This window comes from Oxyura jamaicensis, chromosome 20 (genome assembly GCF_011077185.1).
Source record: "Oxyura jamaicensis isolate SHBP4307 breed ruddy duck chromosome 20, BPBGC_Ojam_1.0, whole genome shotgun sequence".
Taxonomy (NCBI): domain Eukaryota; kingdom Metazoa; phylum Chordata; class Aves; order Anseriformes; family Anatidae; genus Oxyura; species Oxyura jamaicensis.
Genome location: NC_048912.1, coordinates 9039590 through 9065674, shown reverse-complemented (window position 1 = coordinate 9065674; position 26085 = coordinate 9039590). Strand labels below are relative to the sequence as shown.

General features: G+C 37.5%; 1 protein-coding gene across 5 annotated transcripts in view; it reads left to right on the top strand.

The window, feature by feature from the left end:
• Positions 1–25488, top strand: part of BCAS1 (brain enriched myelin associated protein 1) — a 44177-nt gene extending 18689 nt beyond the window's left edge. Inside the window, exons 7-13 of one of the 5 annotated variants that reach the window (XM_035344333.1) lie at positions 511–651; positions 3782–3817; positions 4144–4347; positions 11948–12112; positions 15006–15071; positions 18741–19010; positions 24403–25488. In XM_035344333.1, the coding sequence (XP_035200224.1) occupies positions 511–651; positions 3782–3817; positions 4144–4347; positions 11948–12112; positions 15006–15071; positions 18741–19010; positions 24403–24477 (957 nt within the window). In that variant the 3' untranslated portion in view covers positions 24478–25488. The remainder of the gene's footprint in view (positions 1–510; positions 652–3781; positions 3818–4143; positions 4348–11947; positions 12113–15005; positions 15072–18740; positions 19011–24402) is intronic. The other 4 variants (XM_035344335.1, XM_035344334.1, XM_035344336.1 and 1 more) reach the window with 4 other exon arrangements.
• The last annotated feature ends 597 nt before the right edge of the window (positions 25489–26085 follow it).

The following is a 26085-nucleotide window of genomic DNA, read 5'->3' as shown; positions in this document are numbered from 1 at the left end:
GTATATTGTTAATATTTCTGATACTTTTATTTCTAGCTAACTTTATGTGTATTCATGCAGATTTGTAATATTTTTATGTAGCATAGGATGAATATTCATACTGTTCTCTTCATAAATACTTCATTACGCAAAACACTTTAAAGCCCCTATAAAACTGGGGGGGGGGGGGCGAGGGGGGGGTTAAAAGGTATTTTCAATGGGATATTATCTGCCCAGTTTACAAATAACCCCAAATTCAGTTGACTACTTATAAAATAATACAGAAGCTTAAATTTAATGAATATTTGGGCAAATTGATTTAACTCTGAGTCAAGTGGATTACCATAGTTTTTATTTCTCATTCACTACTTGTTGCACTGAGAAATTTGGGGGGAGTGGGGGGGGGGGATGTCCAGAGCAAAAATGAAATATTTGTTTTGAAAACAAAGTATGAGTGTTTGATTCTTTTTAATGAACAAACTATACAAGCTCTGTAACAAGTAATAAACTCCAAATGATGTCGTACAAAAGGGATTGAAAGCAGAAAAAGGCCATGGTGGGCAACCTACTCCGAAGACGGTGCCAGAATCCCAGACTAAAGGAGCCAAGAAAAAGAAGGCAGAGAGTCCCAAGCTAGGACACAGTACTTTTAGCAAACTCTTTAGGCATAAGGTCTGTATGAAACCCTAGAAAGAGCAGAACCCTGAGCAGTAACAGATGGTTCCTGTCACAGAGTGAAATGTAATTGGTAACTGAACTCAGTCTGGCCAGCTGTGCTGTGCAGTGCTCTGAAAACCAACAATGTGAGCATTTCTGAGCCACGCACTATAGAAACAAGCTTAGTGTGCAATGTTTCACTTGTTGTTGTACCATCTGTGAATTCAGGATTCTGAAACAATTCCTCTAACCTGCCAAGCTCCATGCTGCACAGGTTATGCTTACTAACACTTGCTAAGCTCCATTGGTCTCTTAAAACAAAAATAAAAGGTACTGACAAACAATGAAGTGTGCAGATATGTACATCTCCTTTACATCTCCTGTAGGGCAAGTTTAAGAACTCAGCCCAACTATAATTAAGGCTTTAAGTTTCATGTTGACTTAATATGCACAGTCATGTGGTTGAAATTAGTGATTTGATGAATGGGGACATAACTGATATGACCCTGGGAAGGAATAAGAACTTTCCTTCACAAATAGTTACCTTTCACTTGAAACATAAAATTTAATATCTAATTTTAGTTTGGATGGAAAAAGCTTTGTTTTCAAGGATAACTTAAAAATGTTGAAAGAACACACTTTTCATGCAAGTGGTTTTAGTTTTAATAAATTGCTGAAAACATTTCACCAGCTTTTTTCTCAGGGTCCATATATGTTTTTCTTTTTGTTTTTCTTTTTTTTTTTTTTTTTTAAAGAGGATAATATGCCATGATGCTCTGTGGCAGGGAGACAGAGAATTGAGACTGTTTAGTCCAAATAGTCCAAAGAATGCAGAAGCAGAGCCCCCTTCACCGGGGGAGGAAAGTAATTAATATTTAATGCTCATTCAAAACACCCACAGGGAGTTTTTGGTGAGTAGGGGTCTTTATAATTGACAGTTATATCTGAGCACAAGGCCAAGGGAATTCTTTAACACTTCCAAAACAATGTTCTTTCTACTGCCCTCTCATTTTGGAAATTAAAACTATCATTTGCTTATCACTGAAGGAATAAACTTCCCAATGCATTAGTACTACAATTCTTGCCAACTGCTTAAAAAGTTAAAGTATCTACTATATTGATTGTATTTTAAATGTATTAAATGAAATTTATTCGTTCATTGTTCATTAGGGCTTGCTTCTAGGTAAAAACATAACCAGTTATCATTTTTTAAGGTGCTAGCCTCTCTTTAAAACATCTCAATCTTGAGATAAGTTCTAGGGAGAGATGACTTTTTCCTTTAGACTTTGATAGAGGGTTGTTGTTGTTGTTTTATTTTTTCTTTTTTTTTATGGAATGAAAGCCGTTATCTTTAAGAAAACAACACTAATATTTTGTAGTAATAAAACTTGTCTTATAAAACCTATCTATTTTATTTACACAACTTTCTTTCCACACACAAAATACAGAAACAAGTGGGATAAAATTTGTGACCTATTAGGAATAAGCACAATGGATTAAAATGGTGTTAAGTTAGCTTGTAAGGCTGATTGAAAGTGAAAATTCAAATCAGAGCACAGATGGGACAGGCAAGCCCCGACGCTGTCACCTCTAGTTTAAAAAAAAGTTCTGCTTGTCTTTGAAATGCCTTATGTGTTAACTAGATGAATAGGGAATTAATTGGTTTGAAACAATCATTTCATTTAAGTATATACAGTCATTCTCATTTAATTTTAGGCACTTCACAGGTTCTTCTGGAAGTTCTGCCTCTCAAGTCTTCCAAACTGCACTTATCTTAGTTGAGATGGACTCCTAGGTTACCAGAAGCATTGTTTCTTGGTGTCCTGTTTACATAAATACTTACAACTTGTAAATATTGTTTGCAAACAATCTATGCATCCTAATACAAATTCATAACAAAACTGATGCAATAGGATTTGGCAATTCAGCTTCAGAGTTTTGATGGGGTTTCACAGCTGGGGCTGTGTCCATGCTTTTATTCCCATCCACATATGTTTGCCTTGCATTGCATGCTAGTTTTGTAGTGTAACTGTACTGACTTTTGACTGGGAAGAAGAGGGTTAATCACTTATTTTCAGCATTAGCACTGAAGCCAGCTTGTGGCATTTACATTGCTTTTTTTAACAGTTGTTCTGGATCCTGCTCCTTAGAGCTAACCACAAAAAAGAAGTTCTTGGCTCCTGCAAAATATTTCTCACCTATTCTCTTAAGAAGGCTGCAACAAGTGTAGCAGGCTGCTAAAACCCAGTGGGCTGGGCTGACATTTACCTGTGTCTGGGGCTTGCTGCTGCCCTTTCATACAAAACTTATTTTTTCATACTAAACTTTTTTTTTTTTTTGACTGTAGAGATACTTCAGTATAAGTAAAGATGGTTGTCAGGGTTAATAGATACTTGCATGTATTACTGGTCAGAAATGACTTTAACAAACTGGATTCCTCCTGGCTTCATGCATTTTGATGAAAGGGATCCATGAGCATGAATTATTTTTTACAGAAAAAATAAATTACACCTAATTGAGAAAAGTATAAGTGGATGGACTAAACAACCCTACTTCACCTGCAGAGCTCTGCAGTGCTGCAACTCCTGCTTCTAAGTTACAAAGCTGCTGCTGTTCTGTGCTCTTCGTTCCCAGGCAGCTGTCTGTCTGTGCAGCCCAGAGAGCAGAGGCTACTGCTCCAAAGGCAGTATGACGTTAGCACGTCTGTGGCAGGCATGCAGCTCCCTTGGTGGAAAAGACCTGGCTCTGGCTTGTATGTGTGCACTGAAAGACACGCAGAGCTCAGAAAAATCTCTGCTACCATCTTAAAACCCTGTGCTATGTCTTACCTGAAGAGAGTGGAAACACATATGTAAACATAGTTTTCTTTTTAGCAGCCGAGGACTGCAATCACAGTAGAATGAGAATGAAACAATTAGGTGCAAGGTTGCAGCCTTGTTACAGGTAGGACAAGGGCTGGCAGTCCCTTCAGGCAGCCTTGCCTCTGTCAGGGATCAGTTTCCATGGCTGCAGGAGCCAAGACTTCCACAAACATTCACTAAACATTTAAAAAAAAAAAAAAAAAAAAAAAAGTGTCAGACAATTCCTGAACTGTGTAACTGAGCGCTGACATTGTCAGACTTGTCTTTGTTTTGTTTCCCTCCAGGCTGCAAAGGAGACCCAACAGACACCAAACACCAAAGTGAGTAGGGTGATTCAAGTTATCTGAATGAATAATGCAGTCAAAGGATGGTTATTCTCACTGTCATTTTCAGTTTCAAAGACTGTGTTTTAATTTCTTTAATTAATCATCTCTATTATGAAGGGCAGGTTGCTCTGTAATTTGTTTCCTCTGTTCAAGGCACTACTTTAAAATAGGGCAAAGCAGCGCAGAAACTGTGCCTTATTGCTTTACGTGCCCAGTGCAGTGGCAACCTGTTTTGCACATACTGCTTAAATCAGGTAAAACATGCTGTGATTACCTTGTTGCTCACACTTCCAACAGCCTGTGTGTTTGTTTATTTCTAGAGCACTGAACAGCAGCCTGTTAGCTCTGTGAAAACAGACAAAAATGTCCCTTCCTCTCAAGAGCTGCAGACAGCTAAGCAGAATACAAAAGCCCCCGAGCCTGCAGCCCAGCAGCAGGCAGCAGCCACTGAAGCCCCCAAGGAGGTGACGAAGGAGAAAGCATCATCCACTCCTATGCCACTGAGCAAACTCTTTTGGAAAAAGGTATGTCTGAATTTCAAAGCTGGTCCATCCCACAGCTCCCTCTTCACATAGTGTCTGGAGTTACTGTGAAGTACACAGCAGCAGTAATGCATCTGTGCAGCTGAGCACATCCTGCGTGCTAAGTGCGTAGGGACATAAATACTACATTCAGCTGCAAGTGCATGTATGAGCTTTGGGCAGTCACATGCACACATGGCTAATAAGGGCAATTAGAGTCCTCTGGAAAGATCTTGTAAAACCATAGTCTTTAAAACCTGTCTGTAGTATTTTTGAGAAATATTATTGAAGAAATACTAGTCTGTCAATTCAACACACTTGATAAAAATCCCATAGATATTATATTATTTACCAAATAGTGTCATTAATAGAGATATAGATGTAGAAACATAGTGGTTTTGTTTGTTTGTTTTTGTGAGAAATGGTTTATTCCTGAATATCCGAAAACCTGGAATCTGGTGGGTCTATTCTTACTCAAAAAAAAAAAAAAAAAAATCATACAAGAGTGGGTCCACTGAGATTGAGGTCACTTGTTTAGAAAGATGCTCTCCCTTAGGTTAAGCAACTTTAACTAAAACAAAAATTGTTTTCTTTGGTTGGTTGGTTGGTTTTCCTGTTTCAATGATCCTTAGAGCTGAAGCATGCTTTCTTCCTAATTTCATTGAAGAGAAGAGCTGTGTTAAACTTTGCCGAAATGTTGTATGTTGAATAGTTGCTTTCCTGGGCTTCTGTTTAAGTTCAAAATCCAGGAATGAAATGCTTCCAAATACACAAGAGGCTGAAGGTGTGGCTAGCCCTGCACAGCTTCTTTAGCTGTATTTTCCCTACTGGGCAGAGATAGTTTGAGTTTGTTACTTGCATATTTAAAAAAAATAGTTGTCTGGATATTTACAGAGTAAACAATCTTGAAAATGATCTAAGCTTGAAATGCTTGTTATTTGGGACTTCATTTCCTGTGGAATTGGGTAAACCAAGTATCTAGAATGAGAGAAAACCTGTAAAGGAGGAGAGGAAGATTTTTTTCTATGTAGTTACTATTGCTACGGAAACCTCCTCCTCTGTCTGAATAGTCTAGCTTATTTGAAAATAAATGGGAAGCAGGATGTATGCTGAGCATCATAAGAAAGAGTCTTTCTGCCAAATGTTTGCATCAGGTTTTAATGTAAAACTGAGTAATTCTGTCTGAAGTTCATATTTAATACTATAGCTAATATGTCATATTAAAGCTAAGTTAAACTAGGCCTAAGTCTTTTCAACAACTTTCACAGAAGTTCTGGAATCTCAAAAACCACAGGACTTTTTATTAAAATTCCATCTTTCACTTTTCTGTTCATAATTCTGCATTTAATTTAACCCGTATCATCACTAAAATAAAACTACAAGCATTGTGCAGAAACATGTACAACCCAGTGCTGAGTTTGGTTGCTACCAGAAATACTAAGGGTTACTTATACCAGTGTACCAAATACACAGAAGTATATTAGAAAATGAAATCTGACATTGAACTTTGTAGAAAAAGGTTATTTATTCTCAGTGTGAACTTTTTGTTTCTGGAATCACCCTGAGACCCAGTTTTTCATAAGTTTTCTGAAGTAAATTTCTGCAATAGAGAATTGAATTTGTTCACTTTTTATTTGTTCACATTTAAAAATAATAATAATAATTTTAAAAATAAAAATAAAAGACATTGAATCCTTACTTATAAAAGGTTGGTTTTACTTTACAGGATTTTCTTGACAGAGAATAATACTATATTTCCTTTGAAAGACCTGGGTGACCCATTCAACTTGAGGGTTAAAAAAAAAAAAAAAAAAAAAAAAAGTATAGATGTATAGAAGTCCTCAGAGTACAGGTTAACCTCAAATTTCAGTTTGGTTTGAGGATTGTCTTTTTTTCTTCTGCAGTGATTTTTTTTAATGTACTGCTCTTCTTTTAGGACAGAGGATTGAAGCTAACAACTGTCCCAAATAGGTGCATAACTCAGTCACGTGTACTTCTTTTGAACTAATAAATAGCAGCTATGGTACTCAATAGTCCAGAATTCAGAGCCCACTTCTCTCCTTCCAGGCAGTCTCTCAGATGGCTATCTTCTGATGAGCTTTCACTTCAAAGTATAGCTAATGAAGTGCTTGTCAACATGGTGCAGTTAATGCTGAATTGAATAAGTATGTTGAATTAGGATATTTTTTTTAACTCTGCAGATGGAAACCACTTTAACTGTATTTGCCCCACTTCCTGATCGGTCCACAAGAGAATTCTCATAAGTGTTACTCAAATGTTTGTCATATAAGTGTTTTTTAGCAAATGTTAAGGGATATTAAGAGAAAATTACAGATAATAATTTCACATATCTGTGTTGGAAACTTGGTTTCAAGACCTTGCAGATATCTGATCAGGTCAGAGAAACATGACACTTCATTTATATCTGATCAAAGTATGCGAGTAAACGATGGCAGGAGGGGACTCAATATTAAGACTGATCTGAATTATCTTTAAAAGCAATTATATATATAAAAGAAAAGCATTTGCAATTCTGTTGTCACAAGACACAGAAATAATGCTCTTTTAACTGGAAGGTATTTATGTACTGATAATACAAATAGCAAAATAGTTAACTGTTAGGTGAAGCAGAATAACACCTTTTATTGCTGAGCCTGAGACCATACTCTGCCATAGGAAAGAAAAGGTAAATATTTGAGTGGAGTGTGCAAGGCAAATGTTAAAACTACCCAGGACTTATCAAGTTCCTGACAAGAGTTTACCTGCTCCCATCCTGCAATATACCACCTGGCAGGCAGGAGGGAAGGAGATTCTGGCATTTTATTTTATTTTATTTTATTTTATTTTATTTTATTTTATTTTATTTTATTACTGGATAGCTGGATGCAGAAAAAATCTAAAGAGAATTCCCTCTGGTTCAGTGAGTGAGTAAGATGAGCAATGGGTTTTTGAGGGCCAGTTCAAAACCTGTCTGGTTTTAACAGTGATGACTGCTGGCATAGCTGTTGTTCTTATAGCTGGGAGAAGCCTTAACCTCTTCAAACCAGTGAGTAAAAACAATAGGACTTGAGTCAGCACAATGTTCCTGGCTTGTTTACTGAGTAGTGTGATTTTCACCATCAGCTGGCAGTGATGAATATTAATTAGTCTGAACTGTGATAGCTCCTGCCATGCCGGGTGGCACATTCAGGCAGCAGCCTCAGGTGAGAAGAGTGTCAGGGTGGGGGTCCAAGGCTGCACTGATGGTTAAGGCTGAGCTGCCTCCACTGCAGCAGCCTCTGCTGTCTTTGTGCTGGCAAAGAAGGGCAGGAAGGTGGTTAAAGTCTTGCTAACCCTCCCTGCTTCCTGCCTGTGAGCCTGCAAGAGGCAGGAACAGACCTCAAGCATGACTGGTCTTTTAAGGGGAAACTTCTTGAGCAAAAGGCTATCTCTCATAGTTTTTCTTTTATCTTAAAAATATGTTTCAGATGGATGGTACGATCGAGATAAGACAGAAGAACCGTACCTCGATTCTTATGCAGTGGACTTCAGCACAGTATCAAAGCAGGGTACAGTGTTTACCTCAATTTTGAGGAAAGATGCAGCAAGCAAAATGAAAACTCTTATCAAAGTTATCCAGATCACAAAATAAGTTATATTATCATAAGGCAACAATTTCTATGGTCAAGAATGTGGTGTAGTAATAATTACCCATAAAAACAGGAAGGTTTGTAAGAACCAGAAAGAGGACTCAAAGGCTGAACAAACTTTCAACTATAACTGCTTAAGCTTATTACTAGAAGAAAATTAGCGGCACCATTATTTAATAGCTTGTAGAACGTTTTACAGACATAGTGAAAGAAAGACCCTAGTAAACTACTCTTATAAAGCACATCTAGCAAAGATAGAATAAAGTATTTTGGAAAACAGTGGTAGCTCTCTAATATGAAGAGCAGAGAATGGCTCTCATGTAAATTCAGACAAATTTTTCATTAAATGTATTCTAAGCTTGTCAAAGAGTGCCTTTTAAAAATAATAATAACCTACCCTAACAATATCTGCTGACTCAGGTTGAATTTATTACAGTTTTTGTATAAGGAAACTGGAGGCAGAATTTAGACCTATGAATCCAGCAACCTCAATTAATGTAATTATACTTACAAGCAGATAGCATGTTCATGAGGATACATGCATAAAAAATACATGAAGCTGATAGAACTTGGCTGTTTACAAATTATTATTATGTACAAAAAGTAGTGTCCTCTTAAAACTAGCCACAACTTTGATACTACTTGATTTTGTCCCAGGTGAAGCAAAGAAGAAATTTAGCCATTTCACTAGAGAACAGTTTAGGTTAACACAACATCATTCAAAGCTTATTGACTATTTATCTTTGTCAGGCTCTTCCTAACACTTTCAATTCCTGCCAGAATCACCTTCATGATTCTCTTGAATGCACAAATGCAAATTTTTCTTCTAGCTTCTTAGGGGAAACAGGAACAAAAAATAAAAATTCTAATCTTAAAAGTGTCAGAAAACCTTAGCAGGAAGAGGTTTTCTCCTCTGCTGAAAGACTATACACAGGCATTCTCTGCATCTCTGAAGTAATATGCCTTGGTCGTTTGTCATTAATCTCCAAGGATCTCTGAAATAAATTTAAAAAATCATAAAAGTAAATATTCAGCATTCTATCTTGGAGAGAGAGAAGGGTAAACAAGAATGATTTCTGGGGATAATTACAAGAAAATTAGCATTAAATGATATTTTTAATTACAAGATAACCTGTAACTTCTGCAACAACTTTGCCTAATAGAGCAAAAAATGAAAGTAACTCTAGAAATAAATGGTTTATCTGTTTAAAAAAAATACCAATTAGGTATTCTAAAGCAGGATTTAAACCTTCCTTAAGAAACCTTCCTTAAGCCTTCTGTGTAATATACAATAAATGTATAAAAAGACACTGAAGACACTTATTACTTCAAAAAAAAAAAAAAAATCCATCTCTGAATAATTGATTATCACTTAGCTCTCCATTTTATTTTATTTTTTAAATAGGCAGTGCTTTTCAGAGTTTGGCATTTCCCCTCAGGATGCATTTGTTAGTAGTGACACTAATGTCGTTGCATAGAAGTAGCTTGAGAGACAAAACTCATTTGGTTTGCAGCTGTAACAGCATAGCAGTAATATGATGCCAAACTGTAATCTTTGAATGATGAGCTCCCAGAAGCTAGGTTGCTGCTTTATTGAGCCAGTGTTCTAACACGTGCAATGAATCTTCTCTTCAAGCAAATAGATGGTGAATTGATTATATATATGTGAATGAGGCAGAAGTATAGGCTAAAATTATTATAGATTATCTCAGAAATGTTCATAAATATAAATTAGATATACAATTCTGTGGGGATGGGGTCTGTGATGTAGTCACCTCAGGTAGCAGGAGACAAGGACTATTTATTCCTGCATTATTGCTCTCCGTCACTCCCTCAAAGTCACTTTATCCACAAAAGGAAAGGAGTAAAGTACAAAGCAGAATCTGTCATGTTGCACTAGAAGACCATGGTGAGTGGTGTGCAGCTCTGGTCCTCTCAACTCAAAAAGAATATCATTAAACTAAAGGTATAATACTGAGAGTGAAAAAGTGCATAATTATTTTGAAAGGCTTCTTTAGAAGAACTACATAAATTAAGACTTTTTTTGGCTCCAAAAAATTGGCAGAAATGAAGGTGACAGCAATGCAGAATGACTACTGTAACATTAAATGTGAACAAGAAAGATCAGTTGTTTTTGCTCGAAGTAAAATCAATAAAGTAGTAAGTAAATGGAATTATTTGGCCACAAAAAGTATTTCCCACATAACGCATACTTCAGCTGCAGAATTATTTATTTATTTAGCCACAGGGTGCTGCTGGATATCAGGAGATTACAGCAACTCAAGGTGTTTAGCTAAATTTATGTAGGAAAAAACTATCAGGAGCTGTTAAACCAGAGACACTACACGGGTATCACTGGTTGTAGATGATCAGAAAAGTATCTGAGGGCTGTAGTACTTTAAGCTGCTGCTGCAGGAGGCATCCATTTTTTGACCACAGAGATAAGATCTGATGCTGTGGTGAATCTTTGGTCTCATTCTTTAAATTGTTCTCATGTTGTGTGTGTGCCTAAAATTAGTTTCACCTAAGTCTTATGAGTATGCATTAAATGTGAGTTATTGTATGTATATGTAAAAAATGTAAAATATAAATTATGGAGATTTATTTTCAGCATTTCTTTCCTGTAGTAATCAGTATGCATTTCAGCTGTAGCTACTATACTTTTAAACAGAAGTCTGTGTTTAAAATGCCTATAATGAAGGTAACTGCTTTTGTTTGATTTGATATTGAAGGCTGAGTGCAACTTATGCTGCCCTTGTAATGTTCTGCATCTTTCTGGATAGCCTGCAAAATGACAAAGTGCTGGCTTCAGGTCAGATTACCTGGTTATTAACATAATAGCTTCTTTATGGCAGAAAGGAAGACACTTCATACAGTTTCAGTGGGATGGGAATTAATTAGTGGTTCCTGTGGGCACAGGAGAATGCTATTTACCAGGGCATTTATAAGAGACAGAAGAAACAGCTAAGGGAGGCATGCCCAGCTTCCTGACCAGGTGTGCTTCTGCCTCCTGTTCATGCATGCTGCACAGCCCAGCTTTTGTCCTCTCCTCATTGAGGACTCCCAGGACAGCCTTGAGAAGGCTGCGGAATGAGCCAGGAAGGAGATTAGTAAGTGCTAGGCAGATCCATATTTCAAAGGAGTTTACAAACTGCATGCCTCCTGTTGAAGTCTTGTTATAATAGAAGGAACTTTCCAGTAATGCACAAAAGCTCAGTGGGATTCAAAATCCTTCTATAAAAGCAACATTGCTGAGTACCCAGCAGATTTTCTTGAACTCAAATGGGGGTCAAGATTATTGAAGAGGGTGACTGTGACCCAGGGGATTAGGTAAGGTAATAAATGAGCTATGTGTATACCATATACCTCAAGAAGTCATTTGTCTTTGCAACTGGGAAAGGAAGCTAGTGAGGCAAATGTGGCTGGCCTGAGAACGCTGTGACTGTGATCCTGAGTTTCAGTATGTCACTGTCAAAGAATGGTGCTAAACAGTTTTAACAATTAATGCCTATGTTGTTGTGCGTGTTTCTTCTTGAAGTATTTAATCTTATTGCTGCTTCTGGGTGTGAACACCTGGGCATGAGCTTTTTCTCATTTTTAAAGGTTTTACCTAAGTGTAATCTACTCACGGCACATACTTGCTATAAATAACTGCATCTTAAATTTTCCTTAAAAATTGCGTTTAGGAACTGCTACCCCACTATTCAAGGAAGGCTATTTCTTCAATGTAATGAGTGCTTAAAATCCCCCTGGCCTATACGCTTTGTTGAACTGGAGTGAATAGAATTCCTAAAGAACCTGTGCAAATGTATTGAAGCTCAGAGAATGTTTTCATGCAATATTTATTCCTCTTGTCCCATCTTACTGTACTGCTGAAACACTTTGATGGTAATCTCTTAATGAGTGAAATTCATTTATTTTTTTTTGTCTGATTTTTTTCTGCATTTTTAACATTTGCTCAAACTAACCCCCAGAACACATCAGAAGAAGCAGAGATCATAAGCAACGAGAAAGCAGACACATCTTCAGAAGCTGTGGCTCCTCACAAAGATGAGAAAAGCCCAGAAGCAGCAGAAGTGAAACCTAGAAAAGAAGAAAGCAAAACCCCCAAAGCAAACCTGAGGAAGTTTTTCAAACTGGTAAGCGGGACACTGTGAATTTCAACTCGAACTGCGAGTCTGGGGGGTGGGGGGGTGGTAATGTTTGAAGTTATTTCCAAAGCTCCCTAAAAGGTGCAGGAGCGCAGGCACGCCGGCTTGCAGCAGCCAGGGATGCTGCTCCCCCCAAAGCATCCAGAGCATTCGGCGTCCTGCAGCTCCCTCTGGCGGCTCGGCCGGGGGCTGCCCGGGGCTGCCGCGGCTCCCCCGGCTCCGAGCTGGCCCCAGCTCCCCTGCCCAGGTGGGGCAGGGCCCTTCAGGGGGGACCCAGCAGCCTGAAGTGCGTCCGTGCCCTCAGCTTCACGGATTGCTTCTGCTGGATGGGAAGCCTGGGCGGTGCTCCTGGAGGCAGGTGAAATGTCTCCGCACTGCTGTGAGCGCTGGGCTTGCTGCGGGGAGTTGTGCTTCTACCTCTGAAACCCGTTATTGCAGCTTGTGCTCAGTTAGCCAGGCTGGCAAGTGCTAAGATGCAGTTACTGCTTCACTGATGTTATACGTGAGATGAAAGAAAGGCACAAAGTAGGAAAACTGGAAAACAGAAGGAAGGCACTGAGGTGATAAGGTGGCTGGTGTTGTCCTGGAGTTGTAGGTATGCGGAGCTACCCTGATGAATCTGTGCGCAAAGCACAGCCAGACGGTGTCCTTCAAAGAAGGAACACTGCTAAACAACTACTGCTAAACAACTAGATTCTGTGATGCTTGTGAGCTAATGATGAACGCTGAAAATGAATGAAATGGATGAAATGATAACCTCATATTATCATCCATTCAACCTCTTTCACTTGGAAATCTGGACAAACCTCAACCCAATGCCTACATGTATCTTGTTCCATCTCTCACCAGTGGTACTGGGGCAGGAGGCTCCTCCAGGAGAGGTGGGAAATGCCTCGAAGTGCTAGCAGTCAGCACAAACCGTACCATCCTTATGATGCAGGTCACTGACTCTGGTGTATCATCTTTGAGCTCTCCTCTTGCCTTGCTGTAGATGAAGCAAGCCATGAAACCTTGCAAGATAGGATCTTCACAAGTACAAGTTATGGCCTCTGAAACAAATGGTGCTGGGTAGGGGAAGGAGGGTGGCAGGACTTCTGCAGTAAAACCCACGCTCCTGGTGTACTTTATTATTCAGTCTCCTTTTGGCAAGTTATAGTTATATCAGTTACCTATCTGGCTGCTGAAACTTGATTTATTTTTTTTATTTTACATTATTATGATTGTCTACTGGATTTCTCTTCTGCATGAAGATGATGATCCCAAGGTTTCTTTATAAATTTCTGCAAAACCAGAAGACATTTGTGTCTTGCTGCTTTTGATATCGGGCAAGAAAATTTTAAAAAGCTAAAAACAGGTGGTTGTTTTACCATAAATTTTCTTAATGTTAGTAAATTTTTCTGAAGGCATTTAAAGACTTGCTGAAATAGAAATGCAAGCTAGATATTATCACAACACATCTTCATGCACTCTGGACTGAGTTTCTATCCTGCAGTGTTAAGACAGACCACACTGTGCTTCCTCTCCTCCATTTCTACAACCTCTTACACAGATAAAAAGAGTGACGAGCATAAACATGCAAGAGACTAAGCAGAGGCATGTTCCAGAAAGAATATCTTTCCCACAATTTGTGACAAGTAATTAATTGTCTTAGTGATTCAGTTTTCTACCATGCTGATGCTACATATTGATTTTTCTGTGGCTTATGAGAAAATCAGAGACTGAAATAAGTCCTTGCAATAACACCATACTTAGGATCAAGCAGATAATGTTGTGCTTCAAATAACAAATCTACAAGCAGCAGAAAACCACAAATCCTCCTGATCTATCTTTAGAACAAAAGTCACATCCTTTCATTGTTTTCATTGAACTTATGCAATGAAAAATTACATTTAAATTTGGGCACTTTGAAATTCTGGTGTTTATTTTATTCTTTCATGCTAAATTCTTTGGCTTATATGGTACTCAAGAGACTACCATGTTGAACCCTCTAACACTTTTTAACTAAACATGTACAGGCCATTACTTTTCTTTCATATTACTAATTATGTTTTTTACTATTTACTATTTATTTTTTATTTTTACTATTTACTATTTTTACTAATATAGTAATCATATTACTAATACAAATAACTAAACCTTAATCTAATTGTCACAAACCTTGTAATATTCACTCATTGAGCTAGTTTGTCAAACAGGTTTTTCTCATTTTTAAGTCTAGATAGAAAGAAGGGATCATACCTTGACAATGTATTTCAGAGTCAAGGTTTGCTCTGCCTGTGCTATAGCCTCAGGGTCTGCTTATTCCTGGCTGGGAAGAGTGGGCACCGAGAAGGGCTGCTACATAGATGCATATAGAGAGAAGGCAAAAACTGAAAAGCAAAAACTGGGGAGAATGGATGCTGATTAAAGTATAAAAAATATATCTATAATGTTAAGTGGGTTTTAATTATTCATGGAATATGCACTTAGTGTGATGGTAAACTAGAACAGAAGTTACACTAGACCTTACAAGGCAGGTTTTTCTCTGAAAAGCAAATAAAAGCTCTTTCCTACAACATTACAGTAGCAGGGTTGATAGCACTGTCTTGTTTACTGCCTATGATCTCTGGTCCACTGCGACTTCATTGAAATTCCTCACTCCTTAATGGGAAAATTACCTTGCAGAAGGCAGTTGTGTCATACACCAAAAACAAACAAAAAACTAACTTTGAATTGTAGGTGTTTCAAAAATGTTGGTAGAGATCCTGAAATGTCTGGTTTTGTTTTAGTACTGTAAAGAGTATCCTTAATCAAAACTTGCATTGTTTGATTTGTGCTTTTTCATATTGATTGTTTCAGACAAGAACCTAGATAGAATTCCTGTAATCCTTTGTTATTTTAGTCAGGCAAGGGTGATGGAGGGACAACCCGTTCAGAAGAGGTAAATGGCCCAAGCCCCAGTCACCAAGTAAGTGCCTAGATTTTTTCATCTTTTGGTTCATCTTTTGGTGATGGATTGCTATCACCTAATTCCATACAACTTTAGCTTTTGAAATGTAAAAAAAAAAAAAAAAAAAAAAATCACTGAAATAATTTTTTATATGCTCACTTTCATATATTTCCTTTTTTCTTTACTTCTCTCTATCTGTTTATACCATTAATCAAGATTTTAATGAATCACTGTCAGATTAAAAATCATGCTTTTTTTCTTTTGTTAAAATAACTTTATTATTATTTATTTTCTGCATGTACCTTGGTATAGGTAGTGAAACTAAATAGAATGATTTTTACTTTGATGCGCATGTGTCTGCAGAGGAAAGGATCATTTAGATGGAAACTCATGTAGAAGAAAAGTGAAAGTGAGAACGAAAACTCTTCACTGCCATTTAACAAAAGCCAGCCATGAAAATATATTTTTCTTATTCTGTTTCTTTTTGCCTTATTCTGTGTCCATAAAATTTAAAGCAAAAATACAATGAACTTTACATTTTATTCTTTATGGCTTTAAAAATGCCATAGAAAAATAATATTTTTATTAGAAATTGAAATACTATTACCTTTTCTGAAAGTCAAATCCTCAGGTTGAGATATCCAGTGACAAGAGATAAGACTCAGGATCTGTGAAGGTTGTACTGAAAAGTAACCCTTCAGAATTTTATTTTTATATCTCCTCTTAATTATTAGCATAAATTATGTTCTCCCTTTTATTTATTTTTTTAAATGGTGTTCTGGGATACCAAGGTTAAACTTTAAGAATTCTTTCTTTGAAACATCCCAGAATATAGGAGGTCTGGTCTTGTGACGTTTATTCTTTATTTCATACAACAGTTTTCTGAAATGATCTGGTTAAGTGGCTAAAAGTTACCATCCCTGATCTATTATTTCTAGTATTTTATTATTTTAAGTATTATTCAGTTTACTTCTTTTTTTTTTTAACCAACTTATTAGTCCCGATGCTTATTTGTACTGGTACAACTTAGCACAGCTTTGTGCTCCAGGAAGTCTTCATTTGCTGTAGACTCTTTTTTTTTTTTTTTTTTTTTTTTTTTTTTCCAGATTTTCTGTGTAACAATCCCCATAAATTTTGCCATGCCACTTTTAGAATTCTGTGATTCTTCCCTTTTCATCACTGCCACTCCGCAGAAATGCATTACAGCAGTTATCCAAAGTCTGTCAAAATTTATGGGGTTGGTCTTTTGCATTTAAAAAGCAGCCTTGGATTAAGGCTTCCTATAACATGATGGGAAAAACACTATCCTGTTGATTTTTTTTTATTATTTTTTTTTTTTCCAGCTGCACTGTTATGGCTGAGAGAGTAAAAGCAATCTGTCAGGTGCAGATCAGCCTTTAGTATAAGAAACATTAGCATGTTTCATTATTCATAGGTTTCACTTTGTATTTCCTGAGCTGCTCCCATCAATATAAAATATGTCAATTTCCTGCCTTTCAAGGTTAATATGAAACACCTCAAAGAGATTATCAGAGATTTTTTTTTCTTATTTTGCCTGGAAAATGTATTATGAATATTTCTTTAAGTGTTTTGTTTGACTAACATCAAAGGCCCAAACCTGCTCCCAGAAATAGTCCTGTTGTATCCAGTTTGCATTCGGCTGCAATACTGCAACTATCAGACACCTACACAATCAAATATGTGTGGTGAGCAAGACTTGACTCTAATTTAACACCCACAGAATAAACCCACAGATTTCACAGTGTGTTAATAAGGGCTAGAAGTTATGGCACCTTTGAACTCTGACATATCCAGTCTCATCGCTGTATTTTGGGTGCTGTGGTTATTTTTGTATCGAATGTGCACATCTGCAATTGCACCAAAGGGAAATGTTTCAAAAGCAAGCTAAGGCAAATAAGGGTAAGGAGGATCTGAGTGCTTCCTGTTTTATAGTTAAAATGAATCAAAATGAAAGACACGATTAAATTCGGGCTTATGAAGCTCTGTTTGTCCCTGTGCTGGGAGAGCTCCTGCATCACTTGGGTACTTGGAGGTGCATCCAAGCAGGACTCTTTCCTCAAGAGAGGTGCACAAGGTGCAGGCTGTGTGTGAAGTCTGTGCAGCTCCCCAGACTGTTCTCCTGAACTCTGGGCTTCCTGAATTTGTGTTGATAAACTATTGGCACTCAGATGGTGTCTGCCCATGGTGTACAGGGCTGCATCTCCAGGTTTCATGTGCTATCTTCATGAGTTGCCTGCAGAACTAGTGTAAAGACTAGCTTTCTGATTGTCCTTTAAGTAGGCAAATCCAGATGTAAGCAAACACACACCCATGTCTGTTCTCTGGAAAAGGAAATAGTTAAATACAAGGCCATATTTTGTTTAGGACTTAAGATAGCTGCTCAATACTGAATGTATTAAATGTTTGCAATACTAACAAGTTTACAAGTTCTATAACTTTCATGTGTTTGGTGGTTTTCTTTTAAGATTAGGTGGGGAAGAAAGATGAATAAAGTGAAAAAAAGCTAGTAGCAATATTGCTAACCATTCTCATTCTTGTTCCCCAGAAAATTAGAGTGTCTTGAGGGTTGTGTTGTTGTTGTTTCTGTTTGTTTTTAAATAGACCTCAGAGGTGTATTTGCATTCTATTTGTCTAGAGTTTCTGTTTTCAGGTTTTTGTCTGAAATTATGTCTAAATATATATTTGTTCTGAATGAAAGCTAACCTTCACGTAAGTGTTTAAGTCCAGGCTTTTAGAAGAACACTAAACACTTCAAGAGTAACAGCAAAATCCACAAAGTTGGAAAAATTACATATCATTAAGCTGTTAGCTGTGCCGTAAGTGCAGATGTAAGATTTCCAGCTTTCCAACATGTTAAATTTGTATGTTCATTTATCACAGTATTTTAAATATTATTTTAGAAAATAAATAAGGTAATGTGTTTTTTGGCATAAGGAAAAAACATATCTAGTCGTTAGCTACTATGGAAATAGTGACAGTTTCATTGTCTTATCAGTTGCTTGCCAGGTCTATGTTTTTTTCCTTTGAACTTCAAACATATCCCATACTTCACTAAGTTTCAGAATCTCTGCCTTTACTATAAATAGGTACGCTGTCATTGTGTTTGTCTTTAGAATATTTACTATCTCTTCTTTTGCACTTATACATGGGATTTTCTATGTGCTATTCCATAGCCAAGCCCTATGTTTTTAATTCTCGGTGGAGCGTTGCTGTTTTGTAGAGACGTTTTTAATCTTTTGCTTAATATGTCTTTTACTTACTTCCTTCTCCAGACCTTTGCCTAGTACTTTTTGGGTGCTTGCACAGCCTGGAATGCAAAATCTGGGGGAGTAACAGTGGGAGTGCATGCCTGTGACTCTGTGCATCTCTGCATGCATGTTCCCTGGCTCCTAAAGCAGCTTGAGCATAAACATGTGTAAATAAGTCTGTGCAGAGATGGCTTGATCTTGCAGTCCTTGCTCATGTAAGTAACTCTGTCAGCTCCCTGGGAGTACTTCCCTGAATCAAGGCTGCAGGAGTCAGTCCTGAAATCTGGAGACGAAAACCTGTTGGACAGCAGGATTTCTCCCTGCCAGGTGGCCTTTCATTTCTAAATATATTTATAGATTGCCTTCCAAAATGTTTACATTTCCCTCTAAAAATAACCATTGTTTGAAACCGCTTTAGACATCAAACTCCACAGAGAGGCCAGTTGCCACAGCTGAAAGTGAACCTGTGGGCCAAAAGAGCAAAGAGAGTTCAAAAGACAAGAAGTCGACAGTGGAGCTGAGCAAGCAGAAAGGCAGCAAACAGGAAGCCAGAGAGCAGCCAGACTCCAGGGAGCAGCAAACAGCCGAGACCGACTCCATCCAGAACGGAGGAGACGCTTCAAAGGAACCCTCCTCCTACAAGAGGACAGAGAAGAGGCAGTCACTTGGAGGGTTTTTTAAGGGCCTTGTACGTTAAGTTAATCCTATCTTTTTAAGTTATTTCTCAGCTGATTTAAGCACCCGACCTGCAAGCTGTTAACCCTGCGAGTTTTGTGCTTCGGTGCACAGTGCTCTAGTGTCAGGACTGGAATTTCATAAGCAGCTTGCAGGTCTAAGGGTAAACAGCAAATTTTGGCAAAGGTGAGAAAACTTGGACCTCAGGGCACTGATTCACAGGCAGGTACAATTTACTATGGGACAGCCATAATTGCTCCCACACCCTTTATATAGGTTCATGCTTTGGCTATGGGGATGATTCAGCTGCTCCAGTAGCAGGTGCTGAACCATCTACAAATTATGGTGTGTATGTAAAGGAAAAGTGAGGATGATGTCAGTTTGCTGCAGTAACCTGCCTCCCGTGATGATGGCTCAGCTGCTGCTCCGGAGCACCTGGGACATCCCTGCAAGGAGTGGTAGACCGAATTCCAGGAGAAAATCAAGGTAGACCTCTTGGTGGAATGGGAGCTAGCACAGATGTCACAAGATAAGCTCCTAGCATTAGTAATTAATTATGGACTAGATAAAGAAACAAAAACACATGGTACTTTTATTTTATGTTATTTTGTCAAATTGTACCCTAAACTTGATATGCTCCCCCACTTCACTGAAACCTGAAGTAGAGATATGAAAAAATTCAGGGCACTAAAAATCTGAGTTTCTGTAAGACTTTTTATTACTGATGCAACAAGTGCTTCCTCACAGCACTAAATAGATGGATTTTTCTGGGACTACCTCTTGAGCTTCTCTGCAAGAGGACAGATTTCCATTACTTTTTATAAATCAATTGGAGGGAGCATTTTGCTTCTCTTTCCTCCTGTTGCCACAGCAGCAATGAATTCAGAGTTGTTTTTTTAGCATCTTTTGGGAACCTTGTCTGTAACCTGTGCTTCATCACAAAATTCAAGTGGTGGGGGGGGGGGGAAAAAAAAAAAAAAAAAAAAAACTGATTTGACTACATTACCTGCAATGATTCCTAGTGAATCTGTTTCCTCTTGAGAGATGTATAGCCTTTTTTTCCTCCTTCCCTACTCTGTTTCTAAGGCTGTCATGAATGAAGAAGACAGCCAGTCATCCCTCCAGGTCTGAAAGAAGAAATGTCAAGCAATACAGAGTGAAAGGGTAACATGCATTTGAAAATTAGCCCTATTAGGACATGGGGTTATAAAATCAGGCTGCCATGCAGACCGATATGACTCATTCTGAGGCAGATGTTTTTCCACATCATAAGAAGTATTTAATTTGCACGCATTTCACAGAATTACTATATATCGTACCGAGGGCTATTTGCATTACCAAAATAATTATGCATTATCAGGGGAATTAAGAACAAAAGAAAAATAACTTTTTGAAACATTGATCAGCAACAGTTCAGCCATTTCTGCTTTCTGAAATTCACCCCGTTGTGCTGGGGTAAAATCCTGGTCCATCATGAACCACTGGAATGTTCCTGTGTGTTTTGGTGGAGCAAGAAAGTCCTGGAGTAACCACCAGCTTCCATTGGCTTCTTTCATGTTGGGTCCCAGTGAAGTCAAAAAGATAATTTATTTATTTTATTTATTATTTTTTTTTTGCTTAGCACAACATGAGAAAGACAGGACATTTTTTTATATGTATCTGTGTATTATACTAGTTAACTCAAGTTACCAAGCACATGCACGTTCACATGCATGAGCACTTTTCTTTCCTCACCTCCTTCTGTCTCCAAATTTCTGTATGAAATTTCCATTGCACACAACATCAGTACATATGTGTAACACCTGATCCACACCTCCCAGGCATGGCGTGTAGGTGTAATATCCTGATGTGGAGATCTGCAACATCTCCCCCTGCTCCCAGCAGTAAAATCAGGAATCTTTGCTTAAACCATGTACATGATGGTAACTTTTTTTTTTTTTTTTCCTGTTATAGGTTATCTAGAAATTGGCCAAAGGTTAACTACCTCTATGATTTCTGGAGAAAACTGAGATTGTATTTTATTTTTTTCTAGTCCAGTAATTTATTGTAATTAAGCAATGACAGCTCTCCTTTATCATGATTTTCATTGAATGTATGTGGAAGGGTTTTGCTGTCGACAACTGCACTTTGTATGGTGTCATTCATATGAACTGTGCCCAAATTTTTTTTGTAGAGTTTAAAAGTAGATATTAATTTAGAATTATTCCAAAAAGGATCCAGAGATAGTAAGAACTATAACCTAGTGAGGAAAAATGCTTTTAAGTGCAAGTTCATGAAAGAGTCAGAGATGCAGGAAAGGTATCTGTGATTCAGAGTGGTGGGAAAGCTTTTTGATCAAGAGAGAAGGTGATGCAGGGGTTAAAAGACCATTCTGGGAAAAAGAACTGCAGAATAAAGGTAGAGGAAGTAGAGATATTCTGTGAGATATCTTTCTTGCTCAAGTAGTATACTGGACAGCTTGGCTGTATAGCCCCTTGTCTTCTGTTGCAATTGTAGATGAGGAAGGGAAAAAAAGAGGCATTATTTATGGAAAATATATCCCAGGAAGTGACTACCTCTTTTGCAGTATCACAAAGATTACCCACACCTAAGAAACATAGTTCTGTAATGCTTTGAAAAAAATAATCTACACATCTCCTAAGTAATCAAGCTAAGACCCAGGAAGGTGTAATCATTAATCTAAAAGTATTAGATCAGACACAAACCAATGCCAGAAATTTCCTTTCAAGATAACAACTCTGGTAACAACTCAGAGAAGAAAAAAAAAAAAAAAAAAAGAAGAAGAAGAAAAAAAAAAGAAATATATATATATTAAGCTTTATACTGATAAAATGGAAGCAGAAGATGTTTAATGAGATCTTATAAAGTCTTACTTGCTTACATAACCCATGCCCACTGAGCTCCTCCTAAATTCTGATGAGCTGTTTCAATAGCAGCTATTTTAACAACACTTTCTCCTCAATCTGTTGATTTGTCTGGGAAAGGGCACAGAGTAAGAGGATGTCATAGTGCAGGAATGCAGCTGATGAGAACGCTTCAGTTCAAGCCTCTGCTCCCAGTTGGGCTAAAAAATACTGAGACTTTTGATACAAACGGAGCCACTTATGCAAGCAAACTGTATTATAGCCTGGTTGTGTGGTTTTGGCAAGGTTGGTAAGGTTCAGTGGCTGTTCCTATGTGAAAATAAATGAATTTCTAAGCTATATGAAATGCAAAAGTATTTAGTAAAAATTAGAAAGATTAGATTAGAAATCTAAAAAGGGGGGGAGGGGGACGGGACACAGAAGATTAATGATATTGTTTTCTGAGCTGGAATAACTCATACTGAAGTTGTCAGAAGCTGGAAGTGCTTAGCATGTGGAAACTATTCTGACCTATTCTGATCTGTGTATCTGGTATACTGACATAAATTTCTGAGCACAAGCTGGGGGGGAGAAAAAAAAAAAAAAGAATATTCCAATACCAGGACATTCCTGAAGGCGTACTTTAAAGTGTTCTGCCCAAAATATGCTCCAGCCTAACTGTCACAAATGCAGGCAACTTTCACTGTGCTGAAAGAGATTATGCAGAGTAATCAAGAGCAAGATGTAAGCCAGTGGTACCCGCGCTTCTGAATCTGAGGGCAGAGCTGGAATTTGTCCGTTAAAAGGGCAGGAACAAAGTTCTTTATTTCACATCAGGCTTGGAAATTCCAGTTTAACAGGAATCATCAGCTGGTCTCTCTTTAAGCTTCCTGCTTTAATCAGCAACCACCATGAAAATGGGTGCAGCAGGGAGACTGTAGTATAGGCAAATAACAAGACACTTCTGCATATGTACTAAATGAGTCAAAATGGGGATTATGTGAAATGAGCTTCCCCTTCCCCTAGTCTCCACCCAGTCTGCATCATTTATAGGAAGGCTGGCAAATGTTATCATCTTATTTCCTAGGCAGCCTAGAAATGTGTTCACTTACAGCCATGGTTGAGAGACTCCAATCTAATCATGTAATGGGGGAAATCCAAGTGTTGGGCAAGTTTTTAGGGTTGCTGGACAAAGCTGGAATGACTAGCTAATTTTTTTTTTTTTTTGATAGACATTAGAACTGTTTGTATTTTTAATGCCTTATATTTGCTGCTACATGTAAGTGGCAAAAAAAAAAAAAAAAAAAAAAAAAAATATTTTTGTCCATGTTTTTAACAAGGCAAACCCCCTGACCTGACATGGTGTTTTTTTTTTTTTTTTTTTTTTCCCTTTTACTTTTTTTTTTTTTTTTTCTTGGCCAACCCCAGCACAGTATTACAATTAATTTAAGGCAGGGGCTGTTTTCAGTCCATTGTGATTGTTGTCTGCTCTTTTTATACTTAGATTTTCAAAGGTGAAAAGTTGAAAGCATGTCAGTGAGGCGAAGTCTAATCGATATACAAAAACACTGATCTTACCTCCCTGAAAGGGACAAGGAAGTTGAGATGTTTCCCTTTCCTAATCTGACACAGAATAGTCCCATGGTGACCTGAAGTGGTGAGTCAGGTTCCCAGTGTGAAGTGTACTGTGTGAAAGGACAATTCATATTTGATTCTGCAAAGTTCATGTTATAGGAAAAGCACATAGCCACTTTTAGCATTGTCACTGTATTTTTCTGTTCAGTATGTAATGATTTAGGCATCTGGCTGCAAACAGGATTGGCATCCATACACGCTGTTAACAGTGACCTCTTAGTGTTTGTGGATCCATTCTGCTGCAATGTTCAATGCCAGTAAAATTGGGCCAAGGCATTGTAAACTAAAACCAAGTTTCTATTAATTACTGGTCGAAGATTTTGTTAGTAGAGCTAGATCTATGTATTTTCTTCATCTAAACCGGATTAGTGTCTTGAACTTTTTCCAAAACCAGAATTATATTTGTAGTGTAGAAAAGCTTTATCACTCTAACATTGTCAAATACCTGTCATGCATAAAAGTATTTAATGTTCCTGTAACTTAGAGCAGACCGAGGCTGGCTATAATACACTATTAATCATGCTTGATGGACTCTTGGTGTGGTTTCAGTGAAGCGTTTAGACCAGAGATATTTTGGTGAGAATTATGCCAAAACTACAATACTGCAAGCAGGAACAAGTCTCTGTTATGTTAGCTAGTCCACTTTCTTAAGCACAATCACTTTTCATGATGATTGGGGAAATCATATAAAAATTATATTGAAGGAACTGATGCATTTAGGCAAAATTGCAGGCAGTAGCATTCTGACATTGTTGTGATATAGATGGTGTTCGTGTACTTACATATTAAGTAAAGAGAAAATTAAGAAGAACAGAGAACTGAAATGAGAGGAAAACATCTACTAGCAAAGCTCTAACACATAATTCCCCACTTAACCATTTAGAAATATTCAAATTTTTTTATAAATTTCTATATCTTATTCCACAGGGTTCCAAAAGGATGTCTGATGCCGAAGTGCAAACAGATCCAGTGTCTATCCTACCTGCTGGGAAATCCAAGTAATGAATACAATTGGCTGCTGAAGGATCAGCAGCTCTCTCTACGCTCACTTGCAATAGAGATGACTCATTATTTTCCTTTACATGGTTGTCATCAGATGCCTGAGGCTACAATAAACATTGGTGTATCATTTAAGGTATATCATTTACAGGGTTTGTTCATTAGATGTTAGAAAGCAGCTGTAAAGATCATCAAGAAGCAATGTGTAGTATTATATTTAAAGAAAGGTCATGTGGATGATTTTCAGTCTATAGAGGGTAGTAAGGTAAGAAATGGGCAGTGAATTAAATAAATAGCAGAAAAAATGCATGTGACAAAGGAATGCAGTTTGTGCAGCAAGGCATGAGCAACAAATCCTCAGTTTCAGAGAGTTTCAAAGCAGCCAGGAAAAAAATCTTTTTTGATAAATGTTATACTTAAATGTAAAAACAAGTCACCTTCTGTGGTATTAAATAGTGCTAAAATTAGCAAAAAGTCTGCAGTATGATAGAATCAGTGGTTATAAAGTTTAGCTTCATATTGGTTATTAATGTAAGTTAAAAAGCTAAAATGCAAAAGCTTTATGTGATTGAGACAACTTCTCTCCTGTCTTGATGAGGTGGGATAACAAATTAAAAATTATTTAAGGTTCTAATAGGAACACAAGGGGGCACCCGCGTCCCCACCATAGTCCTAACTCAAAGGCTGTACCTACAATCCTATTATTAATGTTTTTCAGATAGGGAAAAAAAAGTTAGTTGTTTCATCAGATATTTGTTTATATCTATACTTGTAATTAATCCTAATAAAATCAAAATCAAGGCTGTCCAGGCACCTCCCTGCTTCACAAGGCTCCTGTAATAACTGTAGTTAATAAATTTTACAGAAAAATAAGATTTCTGTGGTTTATTCAGCCCTTTACTCAGACAAAGAACTGTAAGCCTGACATTTTAAGTCACACTAGCATCTGAAAGATATATATTGTATATTTTGATCTCATTATGGTTAAATAAACATACTAATCCTTTCACAAAATCATTTGCTGCTTTAATCTTAAAACAAAGTTTATTATTTGCATCCCTGTTTTCTGATGATTGATATGACATTAAGGCATAAATCAACATATGAAAGCCCTGCCTGTGGAGTGAATATCTGTCTTTCTTTGTTTGAGGAAAGATTACAACTGACAATTGAGTGAGAATTCTGTAAAATCTGCAGAACTACATTTCTAAGTAGTCATAGACAGAGGTAAAAGAGCTATTTTTCTTGATAATATTCACTGTAGAAAGATATCATTTTTGCACTTGCCTTGCAAACGTGGACTTGAGGCATTACACTAAAACTTGGCACTGTTTCTACGTGTAGAAAGCAGAAACAAAAGGTCTTTTAGTTATAATAGCATTTTCTGTTCTCCTCCCTGGGACAATGGGTCTTTGATGCCACACAAAGTTATATCAATCAAGACTGACCACTTACAGATTTCAAACCTGATTTGTAACAACCTACTTCTACAGCTGTGTAGGACCTGTGACTTCTGTAGATCCCCATTTATAGTAGCATGAGGAAAGAACTGGGATTGTCGTATCCAGTATTGCAACACAAAAAGAAACAGTCTTAGACTTTGTCTACACT